The sequence below is a fragment of the Carassius auratus genome, chromosome 30 (genome assembly GCF_003368295.1).
Source record: "Carassius auratus strain Wakin chromosome 30, ASM336829v1, whole genome shotgun sequence".
Lineage (NCBI taxonomy): Eukaryota > Metazoa > Chordata > Actinopteri > Cypriniformes > Cyprinidae > Carassius > Carassius auratus.
In genome coordinates this window covers 23646435-23663269 of record NC_039272.1, presented here as the reverse complement: position 1 = coordinate 23663269, position 16835 = coordinate 23646435, and the positions used below count along the sequence as shown (strand labels likewise).

Here is a 16835-nt window from a genome sequence, read left to right as displayed (position 1 = left end):
ACCAATCTTAAGTTCAGTTAAAATGACAATGTGCATTCATGCATGGTTACCAAGTTTTAGTTCTAATCACTGAAGTTCTATCATTAAATAGTGCTTAATACCATAATATAATGCTTGACTGACTGATTAAGAAGCTAAGATTTAAGATGCTGTGCCATTTTACAAAGATAAGCTAATTGGAATCATATATGTGTGTGTGTGTGTGTGTGTGTGTAATAGTATATCAGTCTGGCGAGTAAACTGAAAAATTGAATTGTCAATAGTGATTATATTGCCAAGGTGTGCGTAGAGAGTTGGGATCACAGATTTCTGGAGGGGATGTATTTGCGGGTCAAATGCGTTTGGGGGTCAAGGCATTGTTCAAAACACCTGTTGTGAGTACACCCTAACAGCCAGCTTGGGTCACCTGCGAGCAGTTGGCCAGTATCTGGTGCTTAAAACATCAATGCAAACCAACTGAACAGGTCTCTGTTTTCCAATGTTATGCAAAAGATGATGAAAGCGGTAGGAGGGGGGGAAAAAAGCATGAGTGCCCCGTTCATTGTTGAGGCTAAACTGGAAGGTAAGCGTGTTAGCGCTAATCTTCCTCTCACACATGACACTGGCAGAGCATATAGGGTCTGGTCCCCTGAGGGTTTAATGGGCCTCAGACAGGCTATTAGAGCAGTGAGTGAACCTATAGAAATATTATCTGCTCATATACAATCGCACGTGACCAATTACACATTATTTGCTTCTGGGAACACAAATACTGGCTGATACATCTCAAGTGGCACAAATACCAATTTGTCTTATAGATCATTCAGTGTTGGGTAGATTACATATTAAATATAATGTGGCACAGATTAGAAATGACATGACATTGATATTATTATGTAACTATTATTTAGTGTCGTGAGACTAATCTCATATTATCTGGGCAAAAATATAAAGAAAGGCTTAAAATGTTTCTTGTGAAAATACTGAAAAAAGATGCCCTTTACTGATAGATGATCTTAACCAGCTCCATTTATATAATAACATTTCCATTTGTGACGACAGTTTGTAAACCAAGATTTTCCAAGTAAATGTTCCCACAATATTTGTTGTAATTGGTCTTGGCAAAGCAATGCAGACTTATTGGTTATTTCTGTGGATTGCACAGCTAGAAACCCCATGAAATAGTTTACTCTATTTAAAAGGAGTTCTTTGATAAATACACTTTGTTTTGGAATTTTATTAAAGCTTTTGTCATGATATTGATGTTTATATGCAATATTATTACTTTTAGATAAGACTGCATTTATTTGGTCAAAAATACATAAAAAAACACTAATACAGTAATTTGAAATATTATTACAATTTTAAATAGCTGTTTTCTATTTTAATATATTTGAAAATGCAATGTATTCCTGTGATGGCACAGCTGAATTTTCATCATCCATTACTACAGTCTTCAGCCTTACATGATCCTTCAGAAATCACTCTAATATGAAGATCTTGGTGCTCAAGATTTCTTAATTTTATCAGTGTTGAAAACAGTTGTGCTGCTTAATATTTAAACCATGATACATTTTTTTGTTTTTTAAGAAATAAAAAGTTCAGAAGAACAGCATTTATTGTAACAATGCAAAAAGCTTTACTGTCACTGAAATTAAGTTTATAAAATTAGCTTTTAATTTTGAATGATGGCTGGTGACAAAGAAATTGGAAAAATAAATTTCACTCTTCATAAGGAAAGATATTTAAGATCATGCAACACAGCACCAGCTGTGTAAAATAAGTACATGTATGTTTTTATGAAACTCACACTAAAAAGCCCTGAAGACTCCTCAGCTATCTAATACAAAATGATGGTTTGACATACTGTACGAACCACTAAAATCCAGTTTGCTCATATAAATGTTGTGATGTATGTTTCACTGATCACTCTACTGTACAATTGCTTTATTACCCAAATCAAGTTTAAGCATTAAATGTGAAATATCCCTTTCGAATCTCCAAAGTGACACATTCCCAAATCATACTGGCAATAAATCCCCCTCAAAACCACAGTCTATTAAAGAAAGAAGAATGTTAGATATCAGAAGTGCAGAGAACACGTGCATACTTTGAGGTAAAAGAAACAATAGGTGAAATCTGTTTTCTCCTCAGTTAGAAAGCAGAAATTTAGGGGGGCCTTTGTCATTTTTACTGAGAGGAAATTAGAGGTGGGATTTGGAAATGGCATGAGCTGGATTATAAATTGAGCCGCTCACACAAGGGACTTATTTTATGAAGTATGGGGATAAGCATGTTAAGACAGTATACGACCACATACTCTTTTGTAATGACACTTCTGATAATCCACTATCACAACCCAAACTCAAATGTAGTTAAGTATTCAAACTATGTAAGAACATCAAATGTCAAAAGTTTAAAAATGTGTTTAAACTTCCAGCCATCACACTTTCAGCTTTCACTTTCAGCCATCACAGTGGTGCAGAAATGACACATTTCACTTTTAAACGTCAGTTTTTTCACTCTACATTCCTTTGGCAATGTTGTATTTAAACAGTCATGACAATAAATCTTTCCTGAAAGTTGAAAGAGAGGGACAGGGCGAGAGAGGGGGTCAGGGCCTGTGCTCCTTACCGGATAGCCTTCTGTTTTCTTCTGGCACCACTTCAGTAGAGCGTTCCTCTTAGATCCACCATACTCCCGCGCCAGAGCAGACAGAGGGTCTGTTCTTTCCACACTAGCAACAGGGGACACACACATACACATGTACGCTCACTAACACTGCATCTGTACATGTGTGTGTGAGACTTCATGGGGTTTTGACTGTGTGACATGCACTACTAACATTTAGTTACTTCCTAAATGTGATTATAGCATTGAAAGAGCTAAATGTATATGCGTAATCTGAAAATCTGTACAAAATGTATACTATACTTGGGATAAATAAGGTAACAACAGATTGTGAGTGACTTTTACTTGACGGGTTTTGTGTTTAAGCACTGCTAAAATCCTCACACACATGTGAAAGTACATCAGTACATCAGGAGCGTCTGTCTGCGAGAGACACAGCATGAAAGCTAATCAGATTGCCTTGTTGTTTGTTCGTGGGAAAATTGGATGACTCTGTGGTCATTGCACTGGAACTCCGAACACTATATGCGTCATTGCTTTATTACCTTTCACACTGATTTCTTTAAGGATTTGAAACAAATACAAGATTCAATATATATATTCTCCAATACATAATATTTAATATAAAATTATTCATCTTTTTCACATAAATAGTAATGTAATCCAGGGGGGATTACATTACTATTTATGTGAAAAAGATGAATAATTGTATTGCGCAAGGATGCATTAAATTGATCAAAAATGACAGATTTTTATATTATATTTTGTTTGGTCTTCAAGTAAGCATATCAGAATAATTTCTTATAGATCATGTGACACTGAAGAGTGAAGTGATGACTGCTGGAAATTTAGTTTTGCATCACAGGAATAAATTACCTTTTAACATATATTAAAGTAGAAAACTTTTATTTTAAATTGTATTAATATTCACAATACTACTGTTTATTTTTGATCAATGAATGCAGTCTTGCTGAGCAAAAGAAAATTTCATAAAATAAAATAAAAAATCCTGAATGATTTAAAAAATATATTTTTTAAATCAGGAACATTTGAATAGTAGTGTATATAAAGGCAATCCTGTATTTTTTAATATGAATGAATGTCTGTTTTCACTGACACCTGACATCAAGGAACTTCATATACATGTCCATTTCAAACTACAATCTTAGAAAATCTTGAAGAGTCCATGAACACATTATCCGTCAACTTCCCAACAGTTTTTGAAGTAGGACAAAAAAGGTCATGACAAACGTTCTATATTAAATACCTTTTTCATTTGTATCAGTTTGTGCCAAGTACTGTATGATTCTGTTCAAACTGTGAATCACCAAAGAGACTGACTTGCGTAACTCGAGGCATTGTTTCTAAGCAGGACAGCAGGGGTTAGTGAAACGAAAACAGGGATAAACTGTTGAGGAATGCGAAATGCAAGTGTATCATGGATAAGAAATGCAGTTCAGGTCTTTCTAATCTGAGTCATCTTATTAAAAAAGTAAAAGTAGCTGTGTGTCTTTCTTTTAAGACTGAGTCATCTGTTGTTTTAGTGCCCCTAGTGAGGAAGATGTTCACTGCATCTGTGCTTTATGTTTTTGAAGCTTACTTGAGTTTGCTGTTGGCTCTGTTGTAAGTAAAAGAGGATGTGCGGCCATTGAAGTGAGATGGAGTTTTAATCACAGACTCGAGGGACGGACTCTTCCTCATAAGAGACGAGGCCTTCAGTTCATCACACGACCCTGAGAGAGACAGAACCACAGACACACAGGGGAAATGTAATATTGTGTCCCATTATTGCCACAATTCTGGAGAATATCCTAAGGACATCATAATATCCACAAAGAGAAGACATGACACAATATTGAGATCATTTAATAATATTAAGATAACTGATACTATGAATGCCAAAGCAAACCACTTTCTGAAGAAATAATACACCAACATTATACATTATATATGACCAAAATAATAAGGTATGGGGTCATTAAAGATTTTATTGACCAGCAAATTTTGCACATGTGAATGATTTCTGAAGGATCATGTGACACTGAAGACTGAAAATTTAGCTTTACCATCACATTACAACAAAAAAAGCTATTTGAAATTATAAGAATTGTCATAACATTCCTGTTTTATGTATTTTTGACCAAATTAATGCAACATTGGTGAGATATTAAAATATTTTACAGACCAGATTGAAAGAACTGTTTGCACTATAAATGTAAAAAAAATTCTGTTGTTATATATATATATATATATATATATTTATTATTATTACTGGACAACTTCAGTGGAAGTCAACTGTGCATTCTGAAGCTCAAAAAAAAAAAAGGTGAAGATTATAATAGTCACAAATATTAAATGTCCCATTTTTCGTGCTTTTTTTTAAGCTTTGATTGTGTTTACAGTGTGCAATATAACGTGTTCATGTTTCGCATGTAAAAAACACAGTATTTTTCACACAGTTCACCTATCTGTATACCGCTGTTTTCACTGTCATAAAAACGGGCTGATGACTTCCTTGTTCTATAAAGTCCCTCCTTCAGAAAAACGTAACGAGTTCTGATTGTGCCAGCGGTTCCTGTGTTGTGATCCGACAGCAGCTTACAGCACGCGGCCCTCCTGTAAACACCCAATTGGACTAGTTTTGGACTAGTTTTGAGAAGCAAGTGGGCAGGAGCATGTGCTGGAGATGTACTTATAATCACAGGAGCGTTTTTACTGACGAGATGCGCATGAAAATCGCATTTGATTTTTTTGCAACGCCCTAACATTTAGTTAACAAAGCTAAACAGCGTTGCCCTTTGTGTAATAAGTTACAGAAACTGTTAAACGCACCAACTTAAATAATAAAATACACTTAGCGGTTGTGGTCCATAAACAATGCTCCAGACAAAGAGGGAACTGCTCCATCTTTCAAGAATAATCTTTGTGCGAATCCAATATTAAACTGATTGAGATTGAGGAAGCTGACCTCAGCTAAATGTGCTGCACATAGTTTTACATGTGGATTATAATTTTCGGGAACCGAGTTAAACATAAATTGTAACCATTAATCTCCAAGTACAGCGTCCCTGGGAAGCCCAAACAAAGGTGATTGGACTCTGAGATGAAAATAACAGCGTTTCGACGACATGGCGACAAACACAAATGCAACTCTTCCTCTTCTCCGTCGCAGCGCAACAAGGCCACGCCCCCTTTTTTTGTATTCCTGTGGACGGAGGTTAGTCAAAAAAAGGTTGTGGTGACATCATTACTGCAGGAACTAGAGGGATGTAGTCCAAACGGGTCGTTTTTTGTAGGCGAATTCTGTTTAATCAAATATCTCGCTTGGCATTGAACTTTGAGCTTTAGAATTTTACAGATATTATTTATACTCTAACAACAACATTACACACTAACTAAAATTTAAAACATGGGATCAAGAAGAACGGGACCTTTAATTCTTCCATGTGTCATTTGATCTGTTACAAGTTATTTAAATTCTATTTTAGCATTGGAACCAGTGCTCTAAACAGATGAATTTTAACTCCATCTTAAAACGCTCTTAAGTTTTGCAGCTATACTGTAAAAATTATTATTTTCCTTTTTTTTCCCAGAGCAATACCAATAAACCCCATTTTAGACACTGATGTTATCTGGTATACATATTTCAGACAAAGATATTGACTTTGTATTACAAGTGCATACATGCACAGTTTCACCATTTCAAAATGTCTGTGGTGAGCAACAACATGTCACAGATGCTATGAACAGTTTAAATGTTTTGCTATAGTATAGGTGTTTAAGGATAACTGAAGTGTTGTTTGAATGACACTCCTCAATTCTATGTCACTATGAAGTACCATTGTGGGGGAAATCTCCAAAGGTGATTTTTCTCTCAAGGGTCTTTGACAGCGGCTTGATTCCAGAGTGCCTCTAGAAACATAAGACACATGTCAGTGATAGCATGGCCCATACTCCAGTATAAATGCATTGTTTATTGTGAGATTTGTAGTACCTGAATGGGTGAGACAGCAGCAGCAGGGGCTGTACGGACTGGTATGCCACTCAGGGGGCTTCTGGGAGATGTATGCATCTGTACTGAGCTGCTGGGTCCATCTAGAAGAATACAGTGAAACACTTTTAAAAATGGCCACAGAAAATCCTATAGTATTTCCACACTCATTGGATAGTATCTCATTACTTTCCATGACTTTTGGAAGACAAAATAAGGTGTTTTTGAATTAAGAAGGTGCGTTGTTAGACACAATGTGGAGCAGAGAGACTAAAACACTTATCTGTTATAAATTCACTGTAATCCATGGCTTTACAGGGCTTATTGCTTTTAAACTGTAAAAGGTTAGCATGTGCTTAGCCCACCCAATAAGTCAAAATTTTCTACAAAAACCTAACATTTTGAAACATTTTTATAGAGGCATTGTAATTCTGATGTACTGAGGTCACAGGTGTATGTTTCTATAGTAATTTATAACAGCTTCGGACATGGCTAAAACAATCAAAATCAAGGACCAGAACTATCCATTCTTCTGTCCTTCTATTGTATGGATAATAAAAAAAAAAAAAAACAATCACAAAATGTCTTATTTTAAAAATTGCATTTGGGTGAGTAAATTATGACAATTTCAATTTGTTGGGTGTTTTGTCACTTCAAGGTCATTTACATAGGAATTCAGTAGGACATAATACAATAAGTCAAGAGGTTACTGCATATCGTAATTCCTCAAATAAAAGCCAGGGGCCTTTATTTACCTGAACTGCAGAAGGTAACAGGCTTTTATTAGAGGCAGGCCTTTATTTCTAATTCCATCTGTTTGATAAGTAATTGTTTTAAATAACCCGTTTTAAATTAAAAGCGATAATGTTGCAGTGGACAGAGATCATAACATTAGCACAGAATCAGTTCAGAATCAATCAGTCTGCTTCACGCTGAATCATGCATGCATAGTATTATCAGCTCCTCGGTTCTCGAATTGGACGCATCCGACAGAAACAGTTCTCGGTTCAGTGTACTGGTGATCCAAATACCGATGCAACCGGTTCTTGACTCGAGAACGAGAAACGCTCCGGCAGTGGGCGTGTACATTCGTTATCTGACTCTGCTGCACAAATTTTCCCCCGGCCTTTATTTGTCCGTGCTTACCACGCCCCCGGCCAATATAAGAGGCCCGGCGTTTATTTAACTACCAGTTTTTATTTGAGGAATTACGGTAATATCTATTTTAATATTTAAAGGGGTCATATGATCCAATTTCAAGTTTTTCTTTCTCTTTGGAGTGTTACAAGCTGTTTGTGAATAGACAAGATCCCTAAAGTTGCAAAGACTAAAATCTCAAACACAAAGAGATATTCTATTTAAAACTTAAGACTTGTCCATACCCTCCTAAAACACCTTGTTAAAACAAGGACATCTACGTCACTGTGTGGGAAGATTTGCATAACAGCACCCAAATGTTCACGCAAAGAAAGAAGGCGTAACTTTGATTCTAACTGTAGTTTTATTGTGAAAGCGAAACTAATTTGTTTGACACAACTAGAAAATCATTGGTTAAGTTGTATTTATAACACTGTCCCAGAACAGTTCAACCCAAATATTCAGATGTGTGCAGCGCCATTTTACAGAGGTCGAGGACTGTTTCTGGCTGGACTGAAGTAGCCTAAAATGCCTGTGTTCTGACAAATAATGCTGTCTCACAGCCTGTAAGTACGTTTTCATATGCAAAGAATTTGCCACTGATGATTCAAACGTGAGTTTTGGGCAGTGTAGAGTTTGTCATTTCTCCAATTACAAATGCAGACATGGTTTTATGTTTACACAGTGTTGATGCAACGCAATGCGTAAAAACACAGAGTAAATCATTAGAATCAGTCATTATGTCCCCGCTGGATGCTACGAATGCCTCGTTTGTAATGGGCCTTATTGGTTTTGTCTCGTCGCACCAGGATACAGCATCACCATATGGTGAGGGGTGTAACATTTCCGTCACACGCTTGAGATATTCGGCCAATCACAGTTAACTGGATAGTTGGCCTATCAGAGCACACCTCGCTATTCAGAATGATGAGTTTTGTAAAAATCGGCATGTTTCAGAAAGGCGGGACATAGAGGAGAAACAATAATGTGGTTTTTTTTTTTATCTTAAATCACATAAACACATTTAATTACACCAAAATAATGTTCTTTTTAGCACGTCATATGACCCCTTTAATTAAGCTTTAATTTAATTTACATCTGCAAGACGTATTTTTTTGTATTTGCTTATCTGCAATACGTCTATAGGACGTTTCCTTATAGATGTCTATTAGATGTCTATAAGATGTTTATGATTTGGAATGTATGCAAAACTGACATCTGAAAGAGATCTGTCAGACGTTTGTAGACAGCAGATGCTTTCCAGATCAAAAGATCTTTAACAGACGTCTTGCAGACGTACGTGTGCTATCTGTAAACACTGGATTTGTCATAATACAAACCGTTTTTGGTAAAGAAATGGTTCAAGAGGAGCATTGTGAGGACAATTATATTTGATGAAGCTGGAATGACTGTCTGACGATACATTAGACTTTCTGAAGTACCCTATTGTATTCTGCAGAACATTTTATAAAAATCACAAGTTGTACTAAAGGTTATTAATAATGGGACTCTTTGTCTTATTCTAGGAAAATTAAACAACCTTTCCAATCTAACATGACATTTTTTTTTTTTTTTGTGATTAATGAGCAGAAGTCCTGCTGTCTCACCACCCATAACTTACAGAAGTATCTCTCCAGCATAAAGACAGGCGGGAATGATTTGAGAGGTCTGGCTGCTGTAATGAGAGCCAGACTTTCCTACTGCCGTGTTACTGATAGATTGTGATGGCAGACAGGAGGAGTTTGGGGAGAATTACATCATTAGCTCAGATTAAAGAATGGCTTCTGTTAGCATCTGTTTCATTATGATAGCGCCATGATCTAAACATTTAATCAGTGCCTAAATATTTTTTCAACAATAATTTTACCATCCGAGGCATTTTACTCATTAATGGCTCAGATATTTAAAATGAATGTTACATGGAAGAAAAGATGTGAAAAATGACAAGGGGGACAAGAATGAGAATGAGTGGAGACTGAGGAAAGGTCGTGTCCTCACTCGGCACAGCTTTGTCAAAAGACTTGATGAGAGATTTGACCGTGGCTCCTGGTTCTGAGGGCATGCTGCTTCCACTCTCATTGCCATTGGTTAGGAAGTCACCAGGTGCATTCTGGGACATGGTCATTCGGCACCAGTGAGGACTGCCATCTGAGTCAGAGAGACTAACATCTTCACTCCATGACCTATCAATCACAGAACACACATATACAGATATAGAAAGGCCACAGGGATGTATATGAATGTATTTTTCATGAGGTGCTACATGTGTATTTGAATAAACTGTTTTACATGCTGTACAGTAAAATAAACAAAACTACATTTACATTCATGCATTTAGCAGACACTTTTATCCAAAGCGACTTACAGTGCAATGCATTAATGCTTTAAAAAAAAAAAAAATCGCCTGTATGTATGTTCCCAGGAAATCGAACATACAACCTTTTTGCACTGCTGACGCAATAGGAACATATTCTTTTTAATGAACGTTAAGTTAAATTTCATGAAAAATACTAATATATCTAACAAATATAAAAGAGCATTTGCTTAAAAAAATGGGTCATTCTTTTGTATAAAAATGTTAGCAGGGGAAGGTAAAAAAGTAATACAACTAATGGCCAAATCTCTATTGCTGAGCCCTGAAGGAGAAGTCTGATGGTGAAAACTAAAATACAATATAAGATTTTCATTGTTTTGTATGACTTTGTAAAAATATAAATTAAAAATCAAAACAGAAAATAAAATTGATAACAATTCATGTTTAATAATATTAAATAATATTTATTAATAGTCATTTCAAATCATATCAAAATGGCATTCAGTATTAATGAATTAGACGAATCATGTTTGGTTCACATCTAACCCTAAGAGAAATTATATTTGCATTAAAATAAAGATATGAATCAAGATATTTTAGGACAAAAATTTTTTTTGTGTTGTCACGTTTTTTCATAATTAAGCATATTTCCTCCTCAAAAAATCATAGCATCTAAGCTATGTGTAATACCAATGTGTAATTTTTTTTTTTTATAAATATAATGTTTTTATTAAAATGCAGTATTTTCTTAAAATACTGCAATAGAATGTAATGCAATACAATTCAAAATCCTGACAAATACTTTGTAAATACAGTTTTTCCACATTGTAGTAATGAGATTTTTTTTTTTTTCTGTGAAATTGGGGTAAACATGTTCAACTGCAAGGAAATTAATGCCACAATCTAAATAATCTTAAAGATTATAAAAACATGCATCCATGTTCTTTATGCACATCTTTTGAAAGGTTTTGTGAGATTCAAAAATGATGGCTGTTAAAAATTCACATATAATGTCCACAAAAAGAACTACATTAAGGGAATCATTTAATAATTTTTAGTGCGAGATCATAAAGATATCATTTCTCAAGTAAAATCAATACTCAGTAGACAACATTGGCATATTAGAGATAATTGTACACATTTGAGCACATTTAAGTGATGTTTACTACCTGAGGCAGAAATTGAAAAAATGGTTCAATATGCGAACAGTATTACATAATATAAAATAAAAATATTATCAAGGACACAGTTTTAGTGATGCCTCTGCTCAGGATAAAATCCCAAACTGTCTGTTCATGTTTCTTTACTGTAGATGCATTTATACAAACATGTGAAAGCAAAAAATGAGAAGCCCCAATGGAAGCAGCCTTAAAAACACAGACATAGCATGCCGAAATGATATGATTTATTGACTTTAAAAATACAGAATACATTTATGAAAATTTTCTACATGTACATTTAAACCCCCATGGTATTGTATCTCGCATGAGTACAAACGTCATTGCAGTCACATGACAACAGTACACAAGTTACATTTACACATTCACTGAATCGTAACAGAAACTGCATCATTTAAAGGCAGAGGTGTGAAACTACTAACCATGCAAACATATTTTGGTACAGTCATGTCCTAAACGGTTAATACCAGCATGTAATATAATTTCTGATAAACTGCATCTAGGTGAATATGTTCCTGCGAGACATACAACCTGAGAATTGAGAAAACGGCAGTTGAGGACCTGACTCCAAGTTTTTAAGAAGCTTGAAGATGATTTTGTACACTTCATATTTGAGAGTCATGTCTCATTCGCATTTCCGTAATATCATGTGATATTCAAATTCACTGAGAAACTTTCAAACTGAAATTAGCCACAGATGATTGAACATTGCAAATAGGGATGTGGAGTGGAGTAGAAGGCTTCACGCATTAGGAACACAAACAGAAGTGCTTAGCTAAGTTGTTTACTTTGAACGTGAGGTAAAGTACGTTTCTCAAAATCTCGACTGATTTCTTATCACTACGACAAAGAGACGACACAACCACCTTACCATACAGCAAACATCATCCGATACAAGTCATTTTCATTGGTTAGTGCTTGAGTAAATCAAATAAAAACATTTAAAAGTTAGTGGGTTGTTTTAACTATGGAGTGTTGATAGGAATGGTTTGTCTGCCATCTAGTGTTGGACTTACACACAGCAGTACGAAACAAAAATTTCATCATTTGAAAAGTGGCACATGAAAGTTCCCAATGACTTCATGTAACTGAAATAGATGTACTGTATCTGCTCTGCCCAATGAATAAACACAGAGAATATGAAAGAAATGACCTGGAATAGAGGGAATTAAATGCTTTACCCTGTCATGGCTGCTGTTTAAATACAAACCGTTAAGACAAAATCAAAAAGTGCTGGTAAAGTATTAAAGGTCCATAAGTGTTGGCTTTATTCCTAAGGCAGTACAATACAAAAGCTATTTTTTTGTACTTTAAAAAGACAGTGCCCAGTCAGGGATATAATAAATTAATGTTACAGATCCATCCTTGCACAATTTGTTCACTTTTTCTTCCAATTATCCCCAACATTTCAGTTGGCCCTGCTTAAAGGTATAAGAACACAAGCCTAAAGCAGGCTACACACTTCAAATAGTGTAGGTGCTGTTTGCTTTAGAACAAACACAAAATATCTCCTCTGAGCAGCTGTGGAAACAGCAAATCTATTAGGGTTTTTCATAAAAAAATTCAGAATTTGTCTTCACTTTCTCTTCACGAATAATACTGACACACATATAACTCTGTATTACAATACTGTAAACCAGTCACCAGTTTTAACCATAGATATCTATCGCCCCTCAACTGCAGTCTTGGAGGTCTCAAATGCAGGTCCAGAGGCAATTCTGAAAGAAACAAAGAAACAAAGGTATATTTAAGACTCAGAATTCGGTTCGGGATGAAGATATATTTTAAAAAAATACTTGCTAAATTGAGTTTATTAGGATAAAAGCCTCAGATTGATTTAATGAGATGAGCAGCATCACCAGTAAATCGAGCACCATTTATGAAACAAATGTTTTCATCATGGCAGCAATTGCTCATACGTCATCATCAACCTTCATGCATCTCTCTGGAAATCAATAAAACATTTCATACTTCTCATTAGCAGATTGTAAGCAGATGATTGAAGGAAGAAAACCTTCAAACATTTCCAGAAACCTGTTTGTTTCACAATCTATGTGCAAAAATCATAGCATACAGCAGATGTCGCCACATACAAAGTTTTCAAGTGCAAGAAAGTAAGGAGAAGTAGAACTGGCAAACAAAGCAGACCCAGCCAGATTGTAATAACATGAGCACAGCCAATCAGATAGTAGTATTGTTCAAAGCAGTGAGCAGGTGGCTAAGGCAGGGGAAAACTGGCAAGACACAAGCTCTTGAACATCCTCAATGAATAAATCACCCTGACCATCCATAAGCATTCATACTACATTCTGTATGAGTGCTGGGCTGGTGATAACAGTGCACTCACCTGGGTCAGAGGGAAATCCTTAAGAGAGCAATCTCAGGGAGCATCTGAGGGAGGGGGAAATCGGCGCACACTGGCTGTCCGTTTGAACGGAGGGGAAGAGATCTAGCAACTCAAACGCACTACTTACAAAAGCGCCCATCTCAAAATACTTCAACTGATATTCAATACATGCACTCATCTTATTGGATTCCTATAATGAAGTGCACAGTTCTAGTGTCACATGATAATGGGGAGAAAATGTTGCTAATGCTCTCCAGACTAAAGCAAGATGTTCTATGAAGCTAGCACACAACGCAGACATGAACACCAAAGCATTAATGCCAGCCCAACACCAAAGAGTAAATACCATTTGACACATGTAACGATGTTGCTGGGACATTCATTTTCCCTAAACAGTTTGTTCGGTGTATCAGATGTTGTTCTTGAAATGTCTAAATTTGCACATCAAATAGATCATCAGTTCATTATCAGTTCAAACTCAGTTCATTTAAATTAGTGTTTCTCATTTAAAAGATATGACAGGTACTGTGTGTTAAAAATAAGGTTGTGTATAACACCTGAAAAAAGATGTGTTCACTTCCTATGACATCCCACATTCTGTGTGTATGTGATTTGGTGGCAAGTTAAAGAAATAAAAATATGAATAAAAATTATGTTTAACTGAGTGGTTGAACAAAGTAAGCAACACTTGAAGTCTTGTTATTGTTAACTAGGGATGTAACAATTAATCGCAAGCCACTTGAAAATCGATTAAAATATGTGACGATTCAAAACGGATGAGATGCTAAACAAATTCTGAATCAATTAGGGGTAGGAGTTTATATGAACGTATGTCTGAGGGGAACTTACTGTCTTTAGAAAAGTTTAGATGGTATTTTTTTTTTCATCTTGCCTCTGTATAATGCATATTAAAGTTCATAAGCGCTGTTTTATGCAGATACTATTTATGTATAGTTCCAAAAAAAGTAAAACCATTCTGTTTTGGCTTCAAATTTCGAAATTAAACAATCTAATTTAGATTAAAAACTGCTCATGTTCAAGTGCTCAAGCATCTTTGTTTGGATCATGATTAAAATGCAGCGGTTGCCTCTCATTTTAAATGGAAAAAGCCTTATTTTGTTTATATTAAGATATTTATTTTATTTGTTTGACTTATTTATTTGATATTTAATATATATTTAATATATATATTTATATTTAAAAATGACAAAAGCTTAAACTAAAATTTAAATGAAAGCAAAAAATATGAAAACACGAGGTAATTCATGATATTAATAAATATCATAATAGTAACTATAAATGATACCTAATATAACATTGAACATTTATAAATATCAGTAAGAGATTTCTAGTAAGAGAAAGCTAATATTTGATGACTACAATTAGGGCTGGGCGATATGGCTTAAAAAAAAAATCTCTGATTTTTTCACACCAAACCCGATTTTTGATTTTAATCAATTTTTTTTTTCTATTTAAAAACAAACTACAACCGACAAAGAAATTGCTCAAAACAAATGTACTCTTTATTTTGTTCTGATTTTCACTTGCAGTTTAATCAAAATTTCCCCTTTGTGCATAAGTGTAACAGGAAACAAGCCTCAAAACATGCTTGTAAACGAGATGGCAGGCACTGCCATTGTAAACAGTGAAAATGTAGCTTATCAGTTTTCTAATAACTTACAGTGACACAATGCACCTTCAAAATAAATTAAAATATAAATAAAAAATAAAATTGTGTGTCCCTCTTTAAAAAAAACACTTTTGGTTAAATAAATGTAACAAAAATGACAAAATTAGATATATTACAAAAATACATACTTGTCACAGTGGTATTTATAAAGTGCTAACAAAACTTTAAACTCATTAGCGTTAGCATTACAGAAAGGTCTGATTTACGCACTGTTACAACAATCGTTGTTTTTTTCTTTTTTTTCTTTTTACATTGACATTTGAGTTCATGATTTTAATGTTGTTGTTTTTTGTGGCACAATAAAGACTTATGACAGACTGTTGATCTTTGAATGATCTCATCTGGTCACCCTAATGTTTTGCTCTCTCCGCCATCGTCACTCTTTATTATTAAGCGTGAGTTTTCGTTCTGTTATTCGTGTGTGTGAGAGATGTCGCAGATCTCACAGACAAACTTCTTAATAATATCGCAAATTAGAAATGTTTGGTAAGATAAAATGTGCACGATAACATTATTGAGCAAATCTTTTTCGCCATCGTCACTCTTTATTATTTAGCGGGAGTTTTCGTTCTGTTATTCGTGTGTGTGCGCCGCGCTCGTTCTTGTTGTGTGTGTGTGTGTGTGACTGACAGACAGCCTCCACAGCGCGCATGACAGATTTCGCAGATCTCACAGACAAACGACTTAATATGATCGCACATTAGAAATGTTTGGTGAGATAAAATGTGCACGATAACATTATTAAGAAAAAATACATAGTACATAAATTTCTTTACCCTCCAGTACCTAAAGCAGAACCGACAGCGTCAGATCTTACTGATACTACGGTCTTTCATAATTTAGCCCCGGGGCCAGTTTAATACCGGTACCCATCCCTACTGTTTAAGATGCTGGAATAAATTTGTTGTGCTGCTACCTTTTGTAGCAACGGCTTTTAAACACACTTTGCAATGTGGCGTTATTTGTTCAATGTCTGACACTAAAAAAGCAAACCAATTCCAAACAACGGATGAAACGGTGCCTTTCTTTGGAACGAGCTCTGCGCTGTTAACTGTCATGTTGTCTGTGTGCGGCTGTAAGGAAAGAGAAAACCGATTTTCATTAAAAACAAATCGCCCTTAACGTCAAATTCGAGTTAATCGATAAAATCGATTTATCACCCAGCCCTAACTACAATACTTAATGTCTAAGGTTCATCTGAACTTGTCTTTTATTTTTGTCTTTTAATTTACTTTTCTCCTCAGAAGTTAAAATGAATATTTACAGAGCTGCCTTTGGATTTGAACACAGTACGTACGTACTAGTTTTTTGGGGACATATCAGTTTAAAGCTACTAAAAAAAAAAAAAAAGAGTAAACAGATGCAAGATAGTGTGTAAAAGCAGAGGAGTGATGGTAATTTTGCATGACTAGTGATTTGAATGTTCATTGGTACAGTTTACTGCAGCCTTTAAAATGTCAGACATCTTAAAATGTCATCTTCCAATTCTTTATCTGATCTTGAGATTGTAAAATAGCTTAACTTTGGGATGTAGCATACTATACCAGTGAACCCAGTCAGGGGCTGTC

At 35.1% G+C, this 16835-nt stretch overlaps 1 protein-coding gene across 3 annotated transcripts in view; it reads right to left on the bottom strand.

The window, feature by feature from the left end:
* LOC113049727 (cytospin-B) overlaps positions 1 to 16835 on the bottom strand; it is a 134318-nt gene that overhangs the window by 29602 nt on the left and 87881 nt on the right. For 2 of the 3 annotated variants that reach the window (XM_026212326.1, XM_026212327.1), the window contains 5 exons: positions 9737 to 9921; positions 6605 to 6705; positions 6450 to 6522; positions 4211 to 4343; positions 2614 to 2716 (listed from right to left, as the gene is read on the bottom strand). In XM_026212326.1, the coding sequence (XP_026068111.1) occupies positions 2614 to 2716; positions 4211 to 4343; positions 6450 to 6522; positions 6605 to 6705; positions 9737 to 9921 (595 nt within the window). Of the gene's footprint in view, positions 1 to 2613; positions 2717 to 4210; positions 4344 to 6449; positions 6523 to 6604; positions 6706 to 9736; positions 9922 to 11440; positions 12949 to 16835 lie in introns of those variants that run through there. The other variant, XM_026212328.1, reaches the window with a different exon arrangement.